Source organism: Grampus griseus (genome assembly GCF_964374135.1).
Source record: "Grampus griseus genome assembly, chromosome: 15".
Taxonomy (NCBI): domain Eukaryota; kingdom Metazoa; phylum Chordata; class Mammalia; order Artiodactyla; family Delphinidae; genus Grampus; species Grampus griseus.
The window spans coordinates 19319690-19347005 of NC_139009.1; the positions used below are offsets into that span (position 1 = coordinate 19319690).

The window sequence follows — 27316 nt, forward strand, 5'->3', positions numbered from 1 at the left end:
GGGAAACACCTACATGAGTTAGAGTTCCCCTTGCTCTGTCACCCGGGAGGCCCAGCCGCATATCCCCTGCTTTGCCCACAGTCTGGTTACAAAAACAAAAAATCTTCTCGTTTTCCCTAAGCCAATTCACACTGAGCTTCTGTTACTTAACAGCCAAGAGTTCTGACCAAAATAGAAGCTAATACTAGGAGTGGGGTATAACACTGATTGGAACTAGCTAAGTCAAGTTGAGGTGTCGATGGTAGCAAAACTCTCCATCCCAGGGAGGGAATAACATCAATCTTTGCTATACGGCTACAGAGCAAAGCCACTGGTTAAATTGTAATCTCTGGGATCCTGGGACTTAGACCTTGTGCCCCTTCTGGCTGGAGTCCCAGGCACTTTGAGAGGAATAACAGGATGCAGTAGTGATTTCTTGAAGTCTTTAATATGATATTGCAAGGAAAAGAGATGCGTTGTCTGGAAGCCAGTTGCCTCAGCCCACCAAGGTGAGATAATTAAGACAACTAGGGTTTTTATGGGGGTTGTATTATTCCAGAAACCACAAACATAAATCTCAACTCTGGCAGGTTGGGTAGCGGTAGAGGCCCAGTTATGTATGCAATCTGAGACTGAGACTGTAAGTGCTTCTTAAACAGACTATCAGCTGTTGTTCTGTATCCCTCCCTCAGAGCCTTCTAATTCCCGGGTGGGCTTTCCTCTGGGTTTCTCTGTTGGCTTAGGTTTTAATTCTCTCCAGTGTGGAAAATCAGTTACCACTCATCCATCTGCTTTGCTGCTTCCAAAATGTTGCTATTGTCTCCTTGTCCATTTTTCTCTGTTGTTGGTTTCTACTAAAGAAAATGTCTCGACTGTCACTTTCATGGTGTTTTAGGAGGAAACAGGCAAATGTGGCTTAATATGCCATGTTTTCTGTTACTTCCTTTTCCTCCCTTCTCTAAAATGCAATTGTCCTATTTTCAGATTTCTACTTTTGTAGAGCTATGAGTTGTAGAGATGTGTGAGTTCTTAAAACTTATAATTTGGTCCATGGTAGAAGGGGTTAATGAATCACAAAAGCTGTACCTAGACCTGATCCCGACAAATGGACATGACCTAGATATCGGGGACCCAGTGCTGTCTGCAGGAGGTGGATAAGACTCCTGGGAAAGGCAAGTATACATCTGCAGTCGTACTGCTGCATTGTCCGAGGAGGAAAGCTCTGGAAGTGGAAACGTGCATGGGAAGGGGTATGTGTGTGTGCATGTACACACTTGTGCACACATCTGTGTGCTTGGTAGCAAAGCAGTGCTCTGCCAACAAATTCTGTTATTTTTCTTTCCCAGGATCTCTCCTGTTCTTGACGGTAGAACCTTCTTTTGGGGAGATGCTCCTCCCCCTGTTCTGATGATACAGGTCTAATGAGTGTGGCTTATCACACATACACAAGGATGGGCAGTAATGCCATCCAGGACAATAAGAATCCTTTCTTGGAGTTTTCTAATCCTAGGGAGGAAAAGCACAACCTCTTGAGTGACAAGGCTGTAGATGTGAGTGAAGCCATTGGCATCTTGAGAGGTGGCTGTTCTGCAGGAGAAGGGAATGAAGACAGCACACTGAGAGAAGCCAAGAGATGGAGAAGCCACAGGTGGACATCCTGGTGGCAGTTCAGTTGCTTTGTGATCTATGGACACTTCTGCCCTTCCCTTCTGCTTTTGCCTTTGTCTTGTGGGTTCGTGCCTTTTATTTTCTTCTTTTTTTTTTTTTTTTATTGTGGTAAGAACACACACAATCTACTCTCTTAACAAATTTTTAAGTGTATGTTAGAGTATTTTTAAGTATAAGCACAAGGTTGTACACCAAATCTTTGGAACTTTTTCATTGTGCTTAACTGGGTTTGTACTTTTAAAAGTTAGATTTTAATACCTGAAGTTAAAAGAGTTAAAACTACTATACCAATCAAATGTACCAAGCCAAAAGTTTCATACTGGAGGTTTTTGTTGCTGCCAACCTTATATGAAATGCCCACAGAATTGTAAACATTTTTATCTGTATAAATAATTAAAGCCAAAGCTTTAGAAGACATTAAAAACATTAGCATCATTTTTCATATTGGTCTGAATATAAGGTACGACTTAAATAGTACAATAGTACAGAGAATAATAACATAATCACACTCTGAACCCTGGGGAAGAAGAGGGACAGAAGCAAGCCTTGGAGGAAGTCGGATAGTGGAGGGGCATTTTAAGTCTCTGTTTTAAAGTGTTGAAAGTTTGTTTGTTTTTATGTGTACTATTCTGATTCTTTAATAGAAAGCAAATTTCCAGAAACTACTCAGTCTAAGACAAAGATGAAATTTCTTTTCTACTGTAGAAATGTCAATAAAAATATTACAGGGGGCAAATCCCTAGAGTGGAACATTTCAGGAACATAATTTACAGTTTCTCACATGATTGCCAGCATCTTTGCCATTTATAAGGTTTTCTTCTGTACAAAGTAACCATTACATTTGATATCATCTTTTATTTGGACTAATCAAGTATTATTTTTCACCAATGGGGTTATCACTATTTTTTAAAAAAATATTTATTTATTTATTTATTTATTTGATTGCACCAGGTCTTAGTTGCGGCAGGTGGGCTCCTTAGTTGCAGCTTGCTGGCTCCTTAGCTGTGGCACGTGGGCTCCTTAGTTGCAGCAGGTGGGCTTCTTTAGTTGCGGCTCCAGGGTTCCTTAGTTGCAGCTTGCCGGCTCCTTAGCTGCAGCACATGGGCTCCTTAGTTGCGGCAGGTGGGCTCCCTTAGTTGCGGCTCCAGGGCTCCTTAGCTGCGGCTTGCCAGCTCTTAGTTGTGGCAGGTGGGCTCCTTTGTTGCAGCTCACTGGTTCCTTAGTTGTGGCACATGGGCTCCTTAGTTATAGCATGTGAGCTCTTAGTTGTGGCATGCATGTGGGATCTAGTTCCCTGACCAGGGATTGAACCTGGGCCCCCTGCATTGGGAGCATGGAGTCTTATCCACTGTGCCACCAGGGAAGTCCCGGGTTATCACTAGTTTTAAATGCACAGCTTATCGAAAAGTTAGAACCTGGAGCTCTTTACTTTTTCCTGCATTTTTATTACTGTGCATGTTCTTGTCTGATTCAGTGATTTATGTCTTATGCTGAGTTCTAAAGAAAACCTCTTATTTCTGGAGAGTAGCTTTGTGCCCCTTGAGAATTCTCTGCCCCAGCAGAGGAAGGATCTATGACTGGGATGACGTGCTGGGTTCCTGGCTTTCATCAGACTCTGGAGACAAAGGTCTGACGACATTCAGAGGAGAAAATAAAAACTGATGAGTCCTCGAGGAAGTAAATAGGATACTACCTGAAATTTATACCATTTAGAAACTGGGGCTATGAAGAGCCAAGTCTATGAATTACGCAATTCATGTCCATATGTTCTATCATAATCTCATCCTGAAAGTAAATGAAATCTCCAAAAATTCTAAGGACAGTATTGTTAGGACAGGGGCATCACGTCACCATGTAGCCTCTCCTCCAGCAACTACTCTTCTTGGTAAGTTACAGAGCTCCGCCTTTGTTTCGGTCTCCTAAGGGCTTTGGCTACGCTTGGTCCGCTGGTCAGCCCGTGGAGAGTCTGTGACAACCACCTCTAGCATTGACTGGGCCTACCTAGAAAGAGATGCTAGCTGAAATGCTGACTTTAAAATAAAATCTTAACCCAGGCTATACTATATTATCTGAAACAACTTTCAGAAATGGTAGCTATTTTGTGACTGACCATTACAGCTGGCCACTGGCTACTGAGCTGGGGCTTCATACAGCAACATCAAGCCTAAAGGTTAGCAGTCCTCCTAGAGAGGAGCTGTGATGACTACTGCTCCCAAGTCCCTTCTTTCAGTCTCCTCATGCAGTAAAACATCATCCAGAAATATGCACTCCCTCCAACAGCCTCTAGGAGCTACATCCAGCTGTGGTCACTGAATGCATGGTGCCCTTGATCACCATGCACTTAGGGCCCTCAGGGACTCGGGTGACTCAGTGACAAAAGGAGTAAATGAAGAGAACTCAGGTGAAGTGAAACACTAATACATGGCATTGCTAAAACTAACATAAAACCTACAAGCTGACTTCTTTCAATAATCTACCTTGTCTTCCTAGTTTTGAAATAGAAACATTCCTGAGTTGATATTTAGATTCTAGGTCTGGGTCTGAATGCTATGGGTGTTCAACATAAAAAGTTAAGGCCAGCAAGGGTGGTTGTAAAATCTAGGCAGGTGGGAGAGGTTTAATTGCTTTGTACTCTTTCATAAGCCTCTGTTCTTCCTTGAGAGGGCATTAGCCATAAATTATTCTCTCTTCCCCACCTGTTCTCTCATTACCGTTTACTTCCTAAATAATGACAACAGTATGTTACATTCTCACATAAACCCCACAACATAGATACTATTATTCTCCTCATTCTACAGATAAACCAACAAAGATAAGAATCTTGTTCAAGGTCAGGTGATAGCCAGGATTCAAATGCAGTCTGGCTCAGAAGTTTGTGCTCAGTACAGACGGTGCTCATACCACTCAATTCTGCCCAAAAGAAGAGGCACAGCTACTGTCCTGCTAGTAGTGTCCCAACAAGTACTCCCAACAAGGCTGCGGACAAGTACTCTCACCTGGTCAGGGTCTCGAGTCTCCATGTGGATAACACTGTATTATCAAGTCACTCTCATTTGTTAAGTCCCTAAATCCTCTATTCCAGGGTGGAGGATTCTTGTAGTTTACTCCTTCACTTCTAAGGCTATTGCCCAAATCTGCTTGATGGTAAGAATCACCTGGAATACTTGTTAAACGTGTAGCTTCCCAGGATCTCAGGATCCACTGGGTCTGATGTGATCTCAGACATGTGTATGTTTAGCAAGTGACCTGGGTGATTCTTCTCATCACTCAAGTTCGGGAAATATTGCCCTAGGAGTTTTACCCAATGGAACAAACATAGTTGATCTTAAGTATTGTAATTATATATATTAAGTCAAAGTATTATTAAGTAAATAACATTTCTATAGCTAATTTGATCCAAAGCAATGGGTACGTATGGTTTTCTTCAGGTTTGCAGTACAAAGTGCTTTTCTTCAGGAAGGACTTGGGGAGTGGGTTGGAATGCCTTCATTCTTTTTCATTTTGTTTTTTTGTTTTTTTTGAGTGATGACTGTTAGAAAGAATTCTTTACTGGTTGTGCCTTGAGGGACTTTCTGCATTGCTCTGGTGACAGAACAGCTTAAATCAGACAGAAAGTAAACCATCTCATACAGATCTTTTAAGTCCTGCCTAAGAGAATTCTGGAGAAGAGTAAACTAAATGAAGAGAAGAAAGGAGGAGACGGTTCTAGCTCCTTGAAGGACCCTAAGGAAACTCCCTGTGTAACTGAGAGGGACTCAGGCTTTTCAGCTTAAATGCTTATGAATTCTATGTGGAATGATTTAGAATGTAAGGAATTAGCTCAATTTACAGAGTCCAATCAGGAAGCAGAAATGATCTTTGACGCTTCAAGAACTCTAATGCAAAACTGTTGAAATTCGTGCTCATCAAAATATTGTTTGATGTTAAAAAAAAGAGCTCAAACATGCCTAATCTGCTTTGACACTATGTTCACTGCTTGTCACAAATGGAGAGCTTCCACCTCAGGCACCACTCCAAAGCAGCCTCCTTCAGTTGCTATATTTATAAGTTAGTAGGGAAAAAAAGGAAGATAAAAAGTCGAAAATAATATAAAAAGACAGTCAAAGGAGGGGAGGAAAGCCAGTCCTTTCTGCCCTGTGGAATGCTCTGCTTCCCAGGCCAGAGGCCAGTACCCAACGGTGAGTGGTAACTGCCGCGCAAGCATCACGTACCTCTTGGTGGGAGTGGGCGCCCCAGAGGACATGTGGCTCACCATGGTGTCATTCACATTCGTCAGAGGGCGAGGAGGACTGAAAAGAAAAGACGTTGACATTATATGAATAATTACCAGTGAGACTAGGGGAAACAAATGAAAAAGTGATGAGGGCAAAGGACCAACTATCATTCCTGATAAGCACAGTGGGACCCATAGGGAGTGGGGGTAGAAATTGATACTTTCAGCCTAAGTAAACTCAACAAGAAGGTCCTCTCGCACAAAGCCAAAGGACCCCAGAGCCATGTGCTACCCGGACAGGAGCAACGAACTGTACCCGCACGGCTACAGGGATATAGCTCCAGTGGCTCTTGTTTTACAGTTTTAGCACACAAGAATCTGCATTGTGCATTTCAGTTGTGTACAGGATCGCTAGGTGTGTGGCATCTGTGGTGTGTCACAAAGGTCACAACAGCAACATGCATGTTTTTCCTGAGATTTGGTGAGAGCTCACTGTCTTCCCTAAGATTTAGTTTGTATACTTTTTACCGAAACAATTAAATTGTTAAATACTAAGTTCTTTTATTAATCCTCTACTAGAATCTTAACAATGAGTTCATACCTGTACTCTGATTAGGTTTTCTTTCATAAACTAATCCAAATGTAAATTTGAAGTAAGCATTTTTGATAACTTGTCTTTAGCGGCTGGTTTTCTGGACTCAAGGTCTCTTTCATCCTCTTGTGAGAGTCTTGAATGAACAACTCCAAAATTATCAAAAAGAATCTGTGATTCTGCCTTTCAGCCCTTCTTCAGCCCCTCTCCTTCCCCACCAGGTTCAGTTACAAAGGGCTTCTGTCTTGCACTTGGAACCACATGACTATTGCTAAATACTCCTCCTGGGAAATCTCTCACTTCCTCTCCTAAACTGAAAGAAGTACTTTTCAGAGAAATCTGTCCATCAAGAGCAGAAAAGTGAAACAGAAAAGTCCTTCTCTCATATTTAAGTGTTTGGGAACTACCTCCTGGTTCCTCCTTATCTCTAAGAGCTGAGTTAACTATGAAATTGTTTTTTAGAGGTTATACTCAGCAAGTCCTGGTGAACATTAAGGGGCCAGAACCTTTATTGTTTTTGCAGGTTTCATAGTCCATTCAAACACAGGCTCAAGGGAAAATTTTCAGGTAGATCCAATGTACTTAGAGAAAAGTTTAAGAGGGACGGATGGATGGATCGACCTCTACATCTATCTATCTCTACCCTCCTTTTTAAAAAAAACCAACTTCACTTCTGGGTAGGGAAATATTTTTAATGATTTCTCATTTAATGGAGAGAATCAAAGATGGGAAGTAATTTGCAGGGAATCGATTTAGGTCTCTTGATTTTTAAGCCACAGCAGTATGCTGTCCTTAAAGCAGACACATTCCTCCCTTTGTGTGACAAAGTAAGACATTCAGAATTGAAATATGCCTTTCTAGGCTAGAATTAAATTCCATGTTATTTATCTCATTACCTACTTTCCAGGCAGCTATCCAATTTTGCCTCCAAACTTTCAAGCCTAAAGGTAGTGCTGTGCTGAGATATAATCAATTAATCAACTGTTTTAGGTTGATTAATAACAGAAGTGAACACAGAAACTAGCTTCATTTTAGCCCCAAATTTATATTTTTGCCTCTGATTCCTTTAAATCCATTGTCCAAAGGGAACAAGGAGACAATGCCTATGAAAGAAACAAATGCAGCATCATAACTTTTCATACAGAAGGCACCAGAAACATTCTGGTCCTGCAAACACAATGGCCTTTGCTTCTTTAATATACTATTATTAGCAACCCATTTCCAAAACAAGATAAGGACATATTCATGTTGATTTCAGAACTTATGTAGTTACCCAGTATATTTCAATATTGAAGATACTACTGCATTCAATTTCCTTTCTGACTTTCTCCGAGGAAAAATGACAATCGGGAAAAAAAAGTTTTTTAATTCCCTAAGCGTGGATCTATGTGATAAAATCCCATGATTTATAGCATTTTGTTTGGTCTGATGCCACAGAAGTCTTTAATAATTACCTCTATCTCTTGGTAGACATCATGATCAATTATCATCTTACAGCACACATATCAAAGCCTCTTCTCTAATACTCAAAACCAGACAGTAATGATTACATTGTAAGTTGTAAACTAATCATAACTGCACCCAAATTTCATACCATTTCTGAACTCCTAATGTTTTGTTAGGGAAACAGGTATGAGTTTATAGTCCAAGATGAAAGAGGCATCTGAAAACTTAAAGCGGGTCTTTCCTGCAGAATCTACCACTAGGCCCACAATTCACTGTGAAAGTCAACAGCTTAGATGTGGTCTTAGGAGCTGTAATACACCAAAAATGACTTCTGGCTTAAGAAAAAAAAAGAATGCTTCTAGGTGTGAAGCAGACATTAATGGTACCAGTTACAGAAACTTACGAAGCAGTAGAATTGACACAACTCACCACATCAGTTTTGTTGATCTTTAACATTCAAAACCTGCTGAATATCTTGAACATGTTACCAGATGTTCTGTATCTTCCATTGGTGAAGATCTCAGCAAGGTATTTTTAGACACTAATGAGTCCCATGATACCCAAGTGACCACCAACCATCACTTGGTACAGAGATTTGAGAGGTTCCTTTTGTTAATAAGACAGGCCAATTTTTTGGATGAGGAGATAGAAACAGATGAATGATCTAGACAGAAGGTAATTTGCTAGTTAGAAAAGGTGGGTATAAAAAGAAGACTTAGAATTTGTTCTTTTTTTTAAATTTTTTTTTAGAATTTGCTAATTTTTTTTTCTTTCCTATTTTTGGCGGTGCCGTGAGGCTTGTGGGATCTTAGCTCCCTGACCAGGGATTGAACCTGAGCCACTGACAGTGAAAAGCGCTGGACCGCCAGGGAATTCCCAAGAGAATTCCTAACCACTGGACCGCCAGGGAATTCCCAAGAGAATCTGTTAATTCTTAATCAAAAGGAAAGAGGCATGCCTCCTGGGTGCCTACTCATACAAGATAAGTAGGACTATCTTTATCTTAATAACCTAACTATACGTATGTGAACAAACCATCACAATCCAAAGCAATGAGAGCAGCAACACAAGTATACACAAAGTGTTGTGGAGTCACAGATGAAGAGCTGTTACTCCTGCCTGGAAGAAAAAGGGGTATAGTCAGGTGTAAGTGACATTGAGGAGAGAGTTTTCCAGATATAGAAAAAAGCTAAGGGCAACTTAGAAGAAATGGTATGGAAAAAGGCACAAAGATCCAAAAGTACATGGCATATTTGGGTGTAACTTATTTGGCTAGACTCAAAGGCCTTGGGAGGGGAGTAGTTGAAAATGCATCCGGAAAGGGAGATGAGGGCCCGGATGTGAATGACACCTGTTCTATCACAAGCAAAGTTTGGACTTTATACTGTAGGCAGTGGGGGAAGCATTAGAACTTTTTAAGCCAAAGGACGATGTGACTATAGCAGGCTTTTGAAATGATAACTCCAGAAGCTTGTAAAATATTGGTTTTAATCCAGGTGTGCACTGGAATCATCTGGGAAGTTTTTTATATAATGAGAGATCCAAGCTCTACCCTCAATTTAGTGAATCTGAATCTCTAGGGGCAAGAGGATTCTTTTTAATGTACATCCCCATTTAAAAATCATTTATGTGGAGAGGTTTGGAAGGAGGAGGGAATAGAAGCTGGGACTTCAATGAAGAGGTTATGGCAATTGTCCATATCAGTGATTATGAGGGTGGACAGTGGTAGTTAAGATGGGGAACAGACAAAAGGGAAAACACTGTGCAGGTAATATGGATAAGATGTAGTGACAGATTAAGTACACACGGTTAGTGAATAAAGAATAACTGAGATTTTCACCTCGACTACTGGGTAGATAGTGATAACATATCCAAACTTGGGAACACAAGAGTAGGAAACAGGATTTGGTGTTGGACTGGTGGGAGTAGAGAGAATGAGTAGGAAGGCAAGGGTGAACTGATTGCAGTTGTGAAGTCGCTGAATCTGAAGTGGCATTGGTAAGCACAGGTAAATGATATCTTACCTGCTTCCAAGTAGTTGGAATTAAGAGAATGGAACCCAGGTGAGATGTGAAGTTTGAAAATATTTGAGTGTCATCATTTAAATTGTAGCTGTTCATTTGAATAATCTGATCATTATAAAGATGGATTTTAATTTACTTTTTTTAGGTGGAGCAGGATAATTTTGGGAAAATATCCAGTAATAGGGTGGCTTAGATAATAGGTATAGAGCTTCTGATTACTAGTTAAGACAAAACTCCTATTAGAAGGGCAGAGTCAAGATGGCAGTGTGGGAAGACACCGAGTTACAGAGTCTCCCCACAACTAGGGCGCCTGCCGGCTGCTGGTGGAAAACCCTGACACCCAAGGAGACTGGAGGAACCCCCAAGTGAACCGGTAGGACTTTGGGGAACAGAGTAGGGAGGAGAAGTAGTGGTCAAACAGGATCAGCGCCCCTGAGGCCAGGGAGATCAGAAGAGGCAGGCGGGAGGGGCCCTCCGGGAGGAGCAGAGGGCAATCACCCGGCCCACTGGGCCTGGGGGGCCCTGCTGAGCTCCCAGTCCAGTCCCCTGCCCTCCAAGGCCCCCCCACCAGCCACATTGGTCCTGGGGACATAGGAGGGAGGCTGGGGAGATCAGAAGAGGCAGGCAGGAGCGGCCCTCCGAGAGGAGTGGGAGAGGAGCAGAGGGTGACTACTCCGCCCGCTCGGGCCCAGGGAGCCTGCTAAGCTCCCAGGCTGGTCCCCTGCCCTCCAAAGCGCCCTCCAGGCCCCGTGAGTCCTGAGGGCACAGGAGGGAGGCTGGGGAGATCAGGAGAGAGGGGTCCTCTGGGAGGAGGGGGAGAGGAGTAGAGGGCGTGTGCCCCACCCACTAGGCCCGGGGAGCCTGCTGAGCTCCCAGGATGGTCCTCTGCTCTCCAAGGTCCCCCCACCCCCCCTGCATTGAACCTGGGGGCATAGGAAGAAGGCCAAGGGGAGAACAGGAGAAGCAGGTGGGAGGGGCCCTCCAGGACAGGAAGAGCTGGAGAGGAGAGGAGGGTGTTTGCCCCACCCACTCAAGCCCAGGAAGCCTGCTGGGCTCCCAGGTGAGGTCCCCTGCCCTCTGAGACCAGGGTTGGGGGGCACACCTGGGCCCCTTCTGTTCCTTGAGCCTAAGCCCCACCCCCCATAGCCCCTAGGGCCTTCTCCAGCCCTGCAGGTTCTAAGCATAGGCCCCGCCTACCACCCAAACCTCGCCCTTGCTCAGGCCTTGCCCTCCACAGCCAAGGCCTTTTCCCCGTTTTTTGTTTTCTCTTTTCCCTCGTCCTCTTCTTTGCTATTATGGTACCGTTGTACCTTCAGGTTGTTGATTCATCTATATTTTTATTTTTAAAACTAACATATCTGTTAGTTTCCTAGTCTAATTTTGTTTTTTACTTTGTTATTGTTCTTTCCTTTTTTTGCCACCCCATGTGGCTTGCGGGATCTTGGTTCACGAGCCGGGGGTCGGGCCAAAGCTCCTGCGGTGGGAGCTCCGTGTCGGAACCAGTGGACTAACAGAGAACCTCAGACCCCAGGGAATATTCACCAGCGTGAGGTCTCATGGATGTCCTCATTTCAGCACTAAGACCCAACTCTACCCAACAGCCTACAAACTCCAGTGCTGGAAGCCTCAGGCCAAACAACCAGTAAGACAGGAACACAATCCCACTCATAAAGAAAAAAAAAAAAAAAGAGAGAGACGGCAAAAAAATATGTCACATATGAAGGTGCAGGGTAAAAACCAACAAGACCAAATAAATGAAGAGGAAATAGGCAATTCACCTGAAAAAGAATTCAGAGTAATGATAGTAAAGATGATCCAGAATCTTGGAAATACAATGGAGGCATGGATTGAGAAAATACAAGAAATGTTTAACAAAGATCTAGAAGAACTAAAGAGCAAACAAACAGAGATGAACAACAAAATAACTGAAATGAAAAATACACCAGAAGGAATCAATAACAGAAAAACTGAGGCAGAAGAACGAATAAGTGAGCTGGAAGAAAAAATGGTGGAAATAACTGCCAAGGAACAGAATAAAGAAAAAAGAATGAAAAGAATTGAAGACAATCTTTTTTTTTTTTTTTTTTTTGTGGTACACGGGCTGCTCACCACTGTGGCCTCTCCCATTGCGGAGCACAGGCCCTGGACGCACAGGCCCAGCGGCCATGGCCCACGGGCCCAGCCGCCCCACGGCATGTGGGATCCTCCCGGACCGGGGCACGAACCCGTGTCCCCTGCATCGGCAGGTGGACTCCCAACCACTGCGCCACCAGGGAAGCCCCTGAAGACAATCTTAGAGACCTATGGGACAACACTAAATGCATGAACATTCGAATTACAGGGGTCCCAGAAGAAGAAGAGAAAAGGAAAGGGTCTGAGAAAACATTTGAAGAGATTATGGTGGAAAACTTCCCTAACATGGGAAAGGAAATAGTCACCCAAGTCCAGGAAGCACAGAGAGTCCCATACAGGATAAACCCTAGGGAAAACACACCAAGACACATATTAATCAAACTAACAAAAATTAAATTCAAAGAAAAAATATTAAAATCAGCAAGAGAAAAACAAAAAATAACATATAAAGGAATCCCCATAAGGTTATCAGCTGATTTTTCAGCAGAAACTCTGCAGGCCAGAAGGGAGTGGCAGGATATACTTAAAGTGATGAAAGAGAAAAGCCTACAACCAAGACTTCTCTACCCAGCAAGGATCTCATTCAGATTCAACGGAGAAATCAAAAGCTTTTCAGATAAGCAAAAGCTAAGAGAATTCAACACCACCAAACCAGCTTTACAACAAATGCTAAAGAAATTTCTCTAGGTGGGAAACATAAGAGAAGAAAAGACCCACAAAAACAAACCCAAAACAATTAAGAAAATGGTAATAGGAACATACATATCAATAATAACCTTGAATGTAAATGGATTAAATGCCCCAACTAAAGACACAGACTGGCTGAATGGATACAAAAACAAGACCCATATATATGCTGTCTACAAGAGACCCACTTCAGACCTTGCGACATATACAGACTGAAGGTGAAGGGATGGAAAAAGATATTCCATGCAAATGGAAATCAAAAGAAAGCTGGAGTAGCAATACTCGTATCTGATAAAATAGACTTTAAAATAAAGACTATCACAATAGACAAAGGATACTACATAATGATCGAAGGATCAATCCAAGAAGAAGATATAACAATTATAATTGTTTATGCACCCAACATAGGAGCACCTCAATACATAAGGCAAATGCTAACAACCATGAAAGGAGAAATTGACAGTAACACAATAATAGTAGGGGACTTTAACATGCCACTTACACCAATGGACAGATCATCCAAACAGAAAATAAATAAGGAAACACAAGCTTTAAATGACACAATAGACCAGACAGATTTAATTGATATTTATAGAACATTCCACCCAAAAGTGGCAGAATACACTTTCTTCTTAAGTGCACATGGAACATTTTCCAAGACAGATCACATCTTGGGTCACAAACCAAGCCTCGGAAAATTTAAGAAAATTGAAATCGCATCAAGCGTCTTTTCTGACCACAACGCTATGAGATTGGAAATCAATTACAGGAAAAAAAAATGTAAAAAACACAAATACACAGAGGCTAAACAGAAGCTAACTAAATAAACAAGAGATCACTGAAGAAATCAAAGAAAAAATTTAAAAAATACATAGAAACAAATGACAACGGAAACACGACAACCCAAAACCTATGAGATGCAGCAAAAGCAGTTCTAAGAGGAAAGTTCATAGCAAGTCAATCTCACCTCAAGAAACTAGAAAAATCTCAAATAAACAATCTACCCCATACACTTACAACAACTGGAGAAAGAAGAACAAAGAAAACCCAAAGTCAGTAAAAGGAAAGAAGTCATAAAAATCAGAGCAGAAATAAATAAAATAGAAATGAAGAAAACAATAGCAAAGATCAGTAAAACTAAAAGCTGGTTCTTTGAGAAAATAAACAAAACAAAACTGATAAACCCTTAGACTCATCAAGAAAAAAAGGGAGAGGATGCAAATCAATAAAATTAGAAATGAAAAAGGAGGAATCACAACTGACACTGCAGAAGTACAAAGGATTATAAGGGACTACTAAAAACAAGTATATGCCAATAAAATGGACAACCATGAAGAAATGGACAAGTTCTTGGAAAGGTACAATTTTCCAAGACTGAACCAGGAAGAATTAGAAAACATAAACAGACCTAACACAGGTAATGAAATTGAAACAGCAATTAAAAATCTTCCAACAAACAAAAGTCCAGGACCAGATGGATTGACAGGCGAATTCTATCAAACATTTAGAGAAGAGCTAACACTGACACTTCTCAAACTCTTCCAAAAAATTGCAGAGGGAGGAACACGCCCATACTCATTCTACGAAGACACCATCACCCTGATACCAAAACCAGAAAAAGATATCACAAAAAAAGAAAATTATAGACCAATATCACTGATGAACAGAGATGCAAAAATCCTGAACAAAATACTAGCAAACAGAATCCAACAACACGTTAAAAGTATCATACACCATGATCAAGTGGGATTTATCTCAGGGATGCATGGATTCTTCAATATACGCAAATCAATTAATGTGATGCACCATATTAACAAATTAAGGAATAAAAACTATATGATCCTCTCAATAGATGCAGAAAAAGCTTTTGACAAAATTCAACACCCATTTATGATAAAAACTCTACAGAAAATGGGCATAGAAGGAACCCACCTCAACATAATAAAGGCCATATATGACAAACCCACCATGAGCATCATACTCAATGGTGAAAAACTGAAAGCATTTCCACTAAGATCAGGAACAAGACAAGGATGTCCACTCTCACCACTCTTATGCAACATAGGTTTGGAAGTCCTAGCCACGGCAATCAGAGAACGAAAAGAAATAAAAGGAATACAAATTGGAAAAGAAGTACAACTGTCACTGTTTGTGGATGACATGATAACTATACATAGAAAATCCTAAATATGTCACCAGAAAACTACTAGGACTAATCAATGAATTTGGTAAGGTTGCAGGATACAAAATTAATGCACAGAAATCTCTGGCATTCCTATACACCAATAACGAAAAATCAGAAAGAGAAATTAAGGAAACAATCCCATTTACCATCGCAACAACAACAACAAAAATACCTAGGAATAAACCAGCCTAAGGAGGTGAAAGACTTGTACTCAGAAAAGTATAAAACACTGATGAAAGAAATCAAAGATGACATAAACAGATGGAGAAATATACCATGTTCTTGGATTGGAAGAATCAATATCGTGAAAATGACTGTACTACCCAAAGCAATCTACAGATTCTATGCAATCCCTATCAAACTACCAATGGCATCCTTCCCAGAATTAGAACAAAAAATTTCGCAATTCATATGGAAACACAAAAGACCCCGAATAGCCAAAGCAATCTTAAGAAAGAAAAATGGAGTTGGAGGAATTAGGCTCCCTGACTTCAACTTATACCACAAAGCTATAGTAATAAAGATAGTATGGTACTGGCACAAAAACAGAAATACATATCAATGGTACAGGATAGAATGCCCAGAGATAAACCCACGAACATATGGTCACCTAATTTACAACAAGGGAGGCAAGAACATTCAATGGAGAGAGGACAGCCTCTTCAGTAAGTGGTGCTGGGGAAACTGGACAGCTACATGTAAAAGAATGAAATTAGAACACCACCTAACACCATACACAAAAATAAACTCCAAATGGACTAAAGACCTAAATGTAAGACCAGACACTATAAGACTCTTAGAGGAAAACGTAGGAAGAACACTCTTTGACATACACCACAGTAAGGTCTTTTTTGACCCATCTCCTAGAGTAATGGAAATAAAAATAAACAATTGGGGCTTAATTAAACTTAAAAGCTTTTGCACAGTAAAGGAAACCATAAATAAGACAAAAAGACAACCTCAGAATGGGAGAAAATATTTGCAAATAAAACAACAGACAAAGGATTAATCTCCAAAATATACAAATAGCTCATGGAGTTCAATGTCAAAAAAACAAACAATCCAATTAAAAAATGGGCAGAAGACCTAAATAGACGTTTCACCAAGGAAGACATACAGATGGCCAAGAGGCACATGAAAAGATGCTCAACATCACTAATTATTAGAGAAATGCAAATCAAAACTGCAGTGAGGTATGACCTCACACCAGTCAGAATGGCTATTATCAAAAAATCTAGAAACAATAAATGCTGGAAAGGGTGTGGTGAAAAGGGAACCCTCCTGCACTACTGGTGGGAATGTAAATTGATACAACCACTATGGAAAACAGTTTGGAGCCTCCCTAAAAAACTAAAAATAGAACTATCATATGACCCAGCAATCACACTACTGGGCATATACCCTGAGAAAACCGTAATTCAAAAAGAGTCATGTACCACAATGTTCACTGCAGCTCTATTTACAATAGCCAGGACATGGAAGCAACCTAAGTGTCCATCAACAGATGAATGGACAAAGAAGATGTGGCACATATACACAATGGAATATTACTCAGCCATAAAAAGAAACGAAATTGAGTTATTTGTAGTGAGGTGGATGGACCTAGAGTCTGTCATACAGAGTGGAGTAAGTCAGAAAGAGAAAAACAAATAGCGTACTCTAACACATGTATATGCAATCAAAAAAAAATGGTACTGATGAACCTAGAGGCAGGGCAGGAATAAAGATGTAGACAAAGAGAACAGACTTGAGGGCACGGTGTGGGGAGGGGGAAGCTGGGGCGAAGTGAGAGTAGCATTGACATATATACACTACCAGATGTAAAACAGTTGGCCGGTGGGAAGCAGCTGCATAGCACAGGGAGGTCAGCTCAGTGCTTTGCAATGACCTAGAGGGGTGGGATAGGGAGGATGGGAGGGAGGCTCAAGAGGGAGGGGATATGGGGACACGTGTATGCATATGGCTGATTCACTTTGGTGTACAACAGAAACTAACACAGTATTGTGAGGCAATTATACTCCAATAAAGATCTATTAAAAAAAAAAAACTCCTATTAGAAAGTAAAAATTTAGCTTCCTGTACAAGTCATTTTCACATTACTTTTCTTGTAACCAGACCACTCCAATTCACTCTGGTGGATGCTCTGGAAGGTAGACTAACTTGAAATCAGAATTACTACAGAATCTCTCTTAAGGTTATTAAAGATAGGAAGAGATGAAGAATAACTGATCATGCCTTTAAAATCTTTCAGGACAGATTATATATAATTGTGTATTTCTTTCTTTCATTTATCAAATATTTGTTGTGTCTCTATAAAGTGGTAGGTACTGTGCCAACTGCTGGGGATAAAAATTAAAAGGATGAAAACAAGTTTTATGAAGAATAAAAATTCAGAAAAAATAATTATAATATAATATAGTAAGTATTTAATAAAAGAAAAACCGTGACATGCTATGGGGAAATATTGAGATCACCTCACCCCATAAAGAAAAATATATATTTACAGTGTGTTAAAGAACTAAATGTAAATGTTTAATTGTACAACTCACAAGAAAACATATAAGTCTATGGATAGAGAGGATTTTCTAAGCTCAAAAGCAATGGAAAAATTAGGAAGAAAGAGACAAATTAATTCAAATGATTTAAAAAATCAGAAAAGAAAGAAAAATACAAATTTGGGGAACTCCTTCAACAAATGTGACAGAGCAAGAATTAACAGCCTTAACGTACAAGGGATTCATACAAATTTATAAGAAAACTATTAAGAGTGCAATTAGAAAAAGGTCAAAGTGAAAATACACGTTTAAAAAGAAGAAATACAAATAATTCAATTTGAAAATACTTTATGAAAAAGCAAAGAAATTTGTTAAAATTATAGACCATTTTCCCTTATAAAAAATAACAATGATATTTTTAAACTTTAAGGTAATTTTAAGGCTGGAGAGGATTTTATGACACAGGCTGTTAACTGTCTATTAGGTAAGAAAGAGTGAAAGTACAAAGTTAAGCAAAATTTCTAGAAAGCAATTTGACAATATGTCCATCAAAGATCTTTTAAAAAGTTCAAGTATTTTGACTCACTAATTCCCTTTCTAGGGATATAGTCTAAGGAATTAATCAGAAATGTAAAGACAATTTTAAAATATTTAGGAAAACATTATTTACAATAGAATAATTCTGGAAGAAACCTAAAATATTCAAATATGAGGGGAAGGAAAAGTAAACCACAGTACATCAATAAATATAGCATATTATGCTGTCATTAAAAGATAATGCTTACAAAGAGTTTTCTAATTACATGAGAAATAGCTCATCATGAAAGAAATAAAAAGAAGGACAAGATAACTGTCATACTAGCTAACAATTACTGAATGTTTGATATATAGCTATTAGACACAGTGTTTAGGGCTTTAAATATATTATTTATTTTATCTTCACAACAACCCTATAAAATAAAATTATTTATACATACACACAGCATGGTCTCACCTAAACAATATAATAAGTGTAAAGCAAAATATCTGAAGGAAATATGTGAAAATTTAAGAAAAGTGGAATTACGGGAATTATTTTTCTTGCTTATTTATACTTTCCTGTACTCCTCCAATTTTGCAAGTTTAATTTTTTCCTGATTTTCAGAGAAAAACATGCTTAATAGTTAAAACAGAAAAAAAAACCTTGTTATACCACTGAGTCAAATTTTCTAAAGTGAGTCTGTACTGTTTCTGTTATCACTAAGAAAGCAAACTGAGGGCTTCCCTGGTGGTGCAGTGGTTGCGAGTCCGCCTGCCGATGCAGGGGACACGGGTTCGTGCCCCGGTCCGGGAAGATCCCACATGCCGCGGAGCGGCTAGGCCCGTGAGCCATGGCCGCTGAGCCTGCGCTCCGCAACGAGAGAGGCCACAACAGTGAGAGGCCTGCATACCGCAAAAAAAAAAAAAAAGAAAAAGAAAGCAAACTAAGAAGGAAGGTGTTTTACAAACTTAGAGAGAACTTTGAGACTATTAGTAGAAGATGTTTTGAGTAAGTCCAAAATTCCACAACCCCCCAACATCCCTACCACCACATCCCCAAAAAAGAAAGAAAGTATTTTAGATCTGTCTACATTATCTCCTCTACTAAACTGCAGGAAATTTGTGTGCTTTTTTTATCATTGTATTTTGAGTAGCTAGCGTGGTACGAGACACAGATTAGGTTTTCAGGAAATACTGGATTATGAGTCAGCACCACGTCGTGTGGAGAGTGTGTAAGAAGTAACCTTTCTGTTATATTTAGCTTTGGTGAGACTCTTCTCCGAGAATGGAATTAGCATTATTAGTTGTTATATTTGGTAGGCATGTTTGGAATGTTTGTAGCCATGGCTAGTTTTCATCTGTGACTTAGTAATGGAATCAACAGAGTGGAGAGTGTCTTTCACAACAATAATAATACTTATTGAGTGCTTAATACATGCCAGACTCAGTTCTAACATTGTGCATGGATTCACTCATATAAACCTCACAACCACCAGGGGGGCAGATCCTATTATTAACTTTATTTTACAAATGGAGACAGAAAGGCACGGAGAGAAGTAATGCACCTGAGGTCACAGTCAAGACGTGTGGCAGAAGTAGGATTTGGACCAAGGCAGCATGGCTCTTGAGTCTGTATTCTCAATCGTTATGGTATAGTGTCTCTACTACCTTTGTTGCATTTTTAGAAAAACTTACTTAAGACTGTTTGGTCTATAAATTAAAAGCAACAGCATGATGTAAGAATCAGCTCTTGTAAAGTTGTTTCTATAGGAAGATGAAACAATAATAACCCCAGGGTATGATTTTGGGTGATTTATTCTTTCCCCTGTCACCTCAACAGAACTCTGTATTACATATGCCTCTCTGAACTCAAACCATTTGGTTGCATTTTTAACCACCTCTAGACTGTCCCAGGGGAAACAAGGTAAGCTAGTATGAACTGTTTCCTTCAAAAACATACCTCTAATTTATTAAAATGACTTTCAAATCTAGTCTTAATTTCAAAGATCTTTTGGAATCCTCATCTCAGCCTAACAAAATACATACATTTGATGAGGAAATTATTATGTCAGCCAGACTGTTGACTTAAAAAAAAGTTTAACGCTGGGCTCAGGACCAATACTGAGTGTGATTACTTGTTTTTGACTTTCTAAGTTGACTTAGATCAACTTAGGGGAAAACAGTTTCTGGATATGACCTTTCTAACCAAGGATGTGAACGTATAATATTGTTGTTTAAGCAAAGTTTCTACTTAAAAATTGTGAGTGAATAAAGGGGTACATGAACAAAGCCAAGTCTGAAGCCTGAGAGGACCAGTGAGATCTCGAGCACCTGTCACTTCTCCGTAGGCCCTTTGGTGTACCTCTTCTGTAGGAAGTCATCCATATAGACAGATACTTATCCCTACCCTATACTTTTAAAGGCCTTAGCTCATTGTCTTGCTCTTCCTCCCAGAATATTTTTTTAGCTGTAGAGGTTATGGTTACAGTCCTGCAATTCTCTTTTACCTTGACAGTTATCTGCCAATCATGCATGTGGGGACTTTTTATCAGACTTTTTGGACTGTTTATTACTGTTAATGTGCAAGGAAAACAGATTTTATTATGCCATATGCTTTCATTTACTTGATTACTTTTTTGTATTCCCCACAACCATGCTTTATATATGAGGTACTTAACCATTTTAGTTAAGTACATTTAATAACTTATTACAATTTTTGTAGCCAGTTATTTCACCTTCAATCCTAGATACTTGTGTTGTTTCTGAAATTATCTTCCTGACTCACTTTGTTCATACTTTTCTCCTCATTAAGTTTATGCAGCAGATTTCACCGTACTTTAAGATAAATTTAAAACCCACACTGTGACTACTTCATTCTTTTATCTGTCAAAACTCAGGTCTTCCACATCTTTCAAGCAAGTTGTTCATTCACTTCTTCTAAGCCCCTGCTTTCGAAGCTTCTCCTAGGTATCTATCCTGGAATGTCTTTCTTCATAGACTTGCCAAGGTTACACTCTCTCTCACTTTTTTTTAATGAGAGAAATGGCTCCAGAAATTTCAGTATCTCCATAAAGTCCTTCTGATTACTACAAATTCCATTTAAATAAACAAGGGTCTTACCAATATACAAACAAACAAAAATCCATGGTTTATTCATGCCTGGCACTATTAGGGGCTTTGAGAAAAAACAAAAACAAGTTGAAGACTGTTCCTGCCCACAAGAAGTTTATATTCCAATTAGTCTTCATACTTAGTCTTCACAATAGGCGTTTAAGCTTTAGCTTAACATATTACAATTTTTAGGTCAAATCTAACTGATAATTATCATTCACAATAAAAAATGTGTAAAATCATTTCTAACAAAGACAACTTAATTATTTCAAATAGTTAACCACAGACCAGTATAGGAAAACAATATAAAAAATCCCATGAAGTTAACAGTTACAAGATTTGCTGTGTATGTGCATATATTTCTTTTTAGAACACTGGAGAGGGTTGGGAGGAACGGGGTAACGCACCTCAAACATTTGCTGAGTATGAGCTCTGCATCAGCCCTCAGCTAGGCCCTCAGATCCGTTACCGGAATTCTTGCTACTACTCATGATGGTATTCTTATTTTACAAATAAAGAAATAAAGGTTAAAGGGGATTATTAACATGCTTAAGGTCACAAAACTAGTAAGTGGCAGGACCAGCATTGGAAACCACTTTTATCTGGTTCTAATGACATTGAATAGATCAAATCCACACATTCACCATCCTAACCCAGGCATCTCTGTATTGTCCAAATGAATTTTTCAGATTAGAGTTCTCAGGGAAGAATAAATTCTCATCTTTAAGAAACACAGCCCTACTTCAGGACCACTGGCTTCAAATCTAACTTGAAGTATCTTAAAAAAAAAAAAAAGATGAATTTACTAAGTATCATAACTAAATGATAACTAAATTCATAACTAAACTTCATGAAGGGTGGGGGCTTCCAGGACACTGGAATGTCATTAGGACACTCATTGTTATCTTTGCTGAGACCTCATTTTGAATCAGAGTCTATACAGATGTCACAGCTTTTTATGCTTAACAAGAAACAACTTCTGCCTCACTTCTGGTAATGTCACCCTTGGTGAACAAAATCTCTTCCCTCATTCCAATCTGAGATTCCCAGAAAAGACTCAAGATGACCTACCTTGAGTCATCTACGCCCTCTGGTAGACAGAGGGCCCAGTACTTTGATTAGCTGTCCTCTTAGAACAACACAGGTAGGACTGAGAGAGCACCACTTCTCCAAAGAAGTGGGTAATACTCCCAGAAAAAAGACTGAAGAGCAAATTAAACAAGTAAGTGAAAACATGGAAAACATTCACTTACTTAAGGATTAAGTTTTATTGAAGGAAAAGTGTCAAATGACAGAGTCTGGGGTCCAGGCACTCCTGAATCTCCGCTTGGGGTGATAAGCCCAGATGACACTGCTTTAGGATGAAGGTGCTATTTGTTTCTCTCTTCTTAGTTATTACCCTCCAAAATTTGGTAGCCTATAAACCTATTCACAGACCTCCACATTGAAACAATATATGATCTAATATGAAAGTCAGTTTATCTAATTATTCCATTATAATGAAGAGGAAACATGGACTTATAATGATCTATAATAATGGCACACTGTAGCTCTGGTGAAATATTAAGGAGGGCAGATTCTAAGATCTCCTTAATCTCTAGGATTCTTTTTTTTTTTTGGGCCTTGCTGTGCAGCTTGTGGGATTTTAGTTCCCCGACCTGGGATCGAACCCAGGGCCCTGGCAGTGAGAGCGCCGAGTCCTAACCACTGGACCACCAAGGAATTCCCTCTATTACTCTCTCTAAAAGCACCCTGCCTGCCTCTAGAAAACAGTTATGACAAGCACAGCTCACTTCTATCCTTCACGAGTAGTGCAATGTTTTGCTCTTTATTAATGTCTATATACCAGACCAACCATCTCCCGTCACTCCAGGAGGTTCTATGGTTATCTGCCAAAGCAAAGAGTTTAAACAAGCCAATGAAACTGCCTTTGGGAAAACCATTAAAAAATAACCATATGGTATTGTAAATGTAGCAAAATACAATATTATATATTTATAATGAGGTTTCTCTGACTTTTAGGAAAGTACATTTTACTTTATTGGTCACTGACAATTAATTAACCGAAAGAAAAGATTTAAGATTTCCAAAACCAACTTCTAAATACACTGCAACTAATCCATTGATGTAAAAAAGACCTATCAACAAACACACATGCCTCAATTCCTATTTCTAGCAGTTCAGCATAGCCATTTGTGGTATAAGACTTAGAATGAAATATTTCTCAGGGAAGGAAAGCTTTACCACAAACACATTCTTATACAGAATTTTCACCACTAGATAGCATCTAGAGACACCCAGAGGAAGCCAGGTATCTTGCTCTAGCTCTGGAAAAGGATAGAATTGTAAAATGAGGCAATAATTAGCAAATTATTTAGTAGTATTGCTCAGTTTAATATGATTACACTGAAAAAGTAGGCAAAGGGTCCTATGAAAGAGATAATTAAATCGTCAGAAATGTACTATTTTAAAAACCTTTCCACAATGAATCCCTGAATCTTTCCTTCCTTGTTCTCCTTGTTCATTAAACTTAGAGAGGAAGTTGTGAATACTTTACAGACGTCAACTCCTATATTTCTAGAAAGATGAGAAAAGAGGACAAGTTAAATACTTTATCAAGTTTCTGCTCACAGAGAGGTCAATGAAATACATGATGCAATGTCATTTCCTGATCTGTTCATATGGTTATTACTGAAACCTGTCTTCAAAAATGGAAACAAACATATTATAGGAGACAAGCTGACTCTTGTATATTTTTAAAATTAACCAATTAACCAAGAAAAGATACAATGGGCTTCCCTTCTTTATAATAACTGGATGGGAAGTTCCAGAGGCTCTAGCATCCTGCCAAAAATAAACACAATCATCATCAGCCCAGCAGCTCAAGCAGCAGAAACATAAAGGCAAGGAAAAGCTATCAAACCTTTACATTCTGTAGCAAACGCTTCTTCTTTCTCCATGGATCTGGCATCTAATGCATTATTACACTGCTGTTGTCTCTCAGGAAACAGAATAATCACATGATGAAGAATCTTCTCTACAAGGTAGTATATCCCACAGAGCATTTTGGGAAAAAGCAGGTACAAGAAAACAATTCATTAGAAGGCAAGCACACGTCTGCACTCCGTCAGCGAGTCCATCAAGCAGTCGAATGCAGCCAATGACAGGAAGGCAGATGCAGCACACAGAGTAGGCACCAATCCTTAGAAGCTTAAACGTGAAACACACCCTCCTGCAACAGAATCCAAGTTCTGCGGCAAATCAGTGACCTAATTAACACAGTCTGCAATTCCATTCTGATGGGGATATTCAGGAGCACCCACCTACCTCCTTTCTTAGGGCCTCTCCTAATTGCCAACCTCTTGATAAGAAAGCAGCTGGCAGAACTCTGCCAAGCCATCCAGGTAGGTAGCAATTGGGAGCTAGGAAGAACTAGCAAGCCTTGACTTTTTTGTTTTGTTTTGTTGAAGAGGAGTTAATGGAAACACAAGCAGAATGAAAAAAATAGAACCATGGTGTCTACCTACCTATCTTACCTACCTTTGCATCTACCTTAGATGCAAAGAGCTCCTTACTCCATAAAGGCATATCATCAGAGGGCAACTAAAAGAGAAGGGCTATACAGTGTGAGCTGTTGAGTAGGTGGGCTTTCAGGGACACCTCTAGCAGGACAATCACCTGACGAGAATGTCCCTGACACTCAGAGTCATCCTGTGGCCTCTTTTCTATTTCATCTGCTCGAGAGCTCTTAAATCTATCTGCTCCTGGACTCCACCATCTCCACTGGCATCATCACCTTTCAGCATGCATTTGGTTAGTGTAACTTAAATACCGTAAAGGTTTTCTATTAGTCCACTGGTGTCCAGAGAACCTTTAAGCTATTGCTCATCTGATTTCGTTTTGTTTTTTTTTTGCGCTACGCGGGCCTCTCACTGTTGTGGCCTCTTCCGTTGTGGAGCACAGGCTCCGGACGCGCAGGCTCAGCGGCCATGGCTCACGGGCCCAGCCGCTCCGCGGCATGTGGGATCCTCCCGGACCGGGGCACGAACCCGTGTCCCCTGCATCGGCAGGCGGACTCTCAACCACTGCGCCACCAGGGAAGCCCGGTTGTCTGATTTCTTATGGTTAAAATTACTTTCCTAAGCACAGGTCTCATGCTACCATTCTGCCCCTCATCATCAATTCTCTACTCATCTCCCAAGTCAGAACAAACATCCTTCTCTCCACAGTCACTAACCAGACACTACAGCCCAGGTCTCCTAGTCCACCTTAATTTTCACGACTTCTTTACACTTCCTAAGTGTTCTGGGCAAATATGCTACTCCATTCAAACGCAGGTCCTGAACTTTTCTGCCACAGTAAAGCAAAAGTAAGACAAAATGGTAAACGATACACAACTAGTTACACTAAAAACAGAGTAAGTCAAAATGGAAGCCAGACCAACAACCTAAGTGTTGTCAGGACTGGGAAAGAACTCTTATCATTTGAGATAAATGAAGAGGCAAGAAAAGGCAACCCAACAAATCAGACCACTAGCTAGTTAACATAAACACTTTGATATCAGTAATACAATTCTACAGAATGGAATGAATGCATGTGTTCGAATGCTTAGCAGAAAACAAGAGTAGATTCATACGGCATAGCAGAAATATAATAAAAACAAAACAGTGGTGGGATAACATCTTTCAAGGCTACAAACTGTAAGGATATACAAGAGGGATGAAAGCACAGAATCATATTCTTATGAAGGGCAATGTGAACAACAACGGGTGAAATTAATTTCAGGGGGGAAAAAAATGAACTACAGAATACCAGAGATTGAAATGCCTTCAGTTTATAATAAAAATGCATCAAAGGGGAAGAAGGTGCAGTGGAGAGTGGAAAGAACTCAAGTGCGGGAGAATTGGGTTCACCTTCCAATTCTGGTACTAAGCAGATGAAGTGACCCATATGACTCTGGACAATAAAGCCCTTTGTGCCTCAGCTAATTGGTCTGGGGATGGTTCTAGAACAGTGGTTTTCACATGTATTTCCTGGGCATCAAAAGATTCCACAAGGTGCTTCAGAATCCAATGAGGAGAGCAAGGGGATTAGGTGCCAACCTCATTTCAATAAGAGCAGCTCCACTTCCATTCCATGTAAGAGTTCATATAAATAAAATGTTCCACCGCTGTTTTAAAAAGTTTGAAAACCCCTTTCCTTACTACAAAATTTGAAATAGAAGTCTCTGCTGTACTCATAGTATCCCTTTCTTCTCTTGTATAGCCCTCGTCACAGTTTGCAATTACATATAATTAGCATTTACTTTTTGACTGGCCTCACTCAAGAGGCTGTAAGCTTCATGAGAGCAGGGCCCATAGGGTTTATTCCACCACCGTGTTCACACTGCTTACCTGACACTGTGACTGACACATAGTGGGTGCGCAACAAATATTTTTCAATAGTGAAATTTTATGATTCTACTTTCCATCCCCCTCTACGTGAAACAATGTTTTAGCTAAACCAAAAAGTACAAATTGGTGAAGGGCTCATGGAAGAGATGTCCTGATAAGGAAGTCAAAGAAGGATACCTGACAGGCCATTTGGGATGGTAAAAATTCTTGAGTGGGAGGAGTAATGATGACTAAATAATGTTCTCAGGAGTTTACCTGGACACAGGAAAACAGGAGTATTTCTCATATGTAATAAATGCATGAGGTCAACTCTGCCTGTTAAATCGGCCTTGGTATTTAATTTCTGGGCCAAAAGAATCTAAAAGTAATTTTAAATGCCCTAATACATTAGGGAGTTTGCCTGGGGAATAAAGAACCACACGCCACTCATTAAATGTGTATCAAAGTCTCTGCTAAAAAGGCCATACAGAGACCTTTGGAGACAGTGCTATGAAAGTGAATTATAAACCAGCTGAAGGGATAGTGTAGGGATTTCTGGTTCAAACTGGCAGATTGAGCACATGCTGAGAGCTCACCCTCCTGTACCAAAGAAAAATGACTTAAAGATATAAAAATTAATTGATACATGCATAGCTAGAATCCAATTTTTTTAAAAAAGGAAAACTTTCTTTAAGCCTAAAAATAATGAAGACGTATCCCCCAAGGAAGAAAATAAACAAGAAGCCATCGTGGTGAGCAAGGGCTGTGCTGAGCTGCCATCAGCTACACACAGGATTGCAGGCCAACTCTGAGGAGGTTGGAAGAACAACCAAATCCCACCTCCCCCCCCAAAAAAAATCCCAGAGAAAACAGAGCATCTAAAAAGGTCTTT

At 39.9% G+C, this 27316-nt stretch overlaps 1 protein-coding gene across 2 annotated transcripts in view; it reads right to left on the bottom strand.

Moving 5' to 3' along the window:
• DTNB (dystrobrevin beta) overlaps nt 1-27316 on the bottom strand; it is a 246682-nt gene that overhangs the window by 68546 nt on the left and 150820 nt on the right. For both annotated transcript variants that reach the window (XM_082672075.1, XM_082672074.1), the window contains one exon: nt 5859-5936. In XM_082672075.1, the coding sequence (XP_082528201.1) occupies nt 5859-5936 (78 nt within the window). The remainder of the gene's footprint in view (nt 1-5858; nt 5937-27316) is intronic.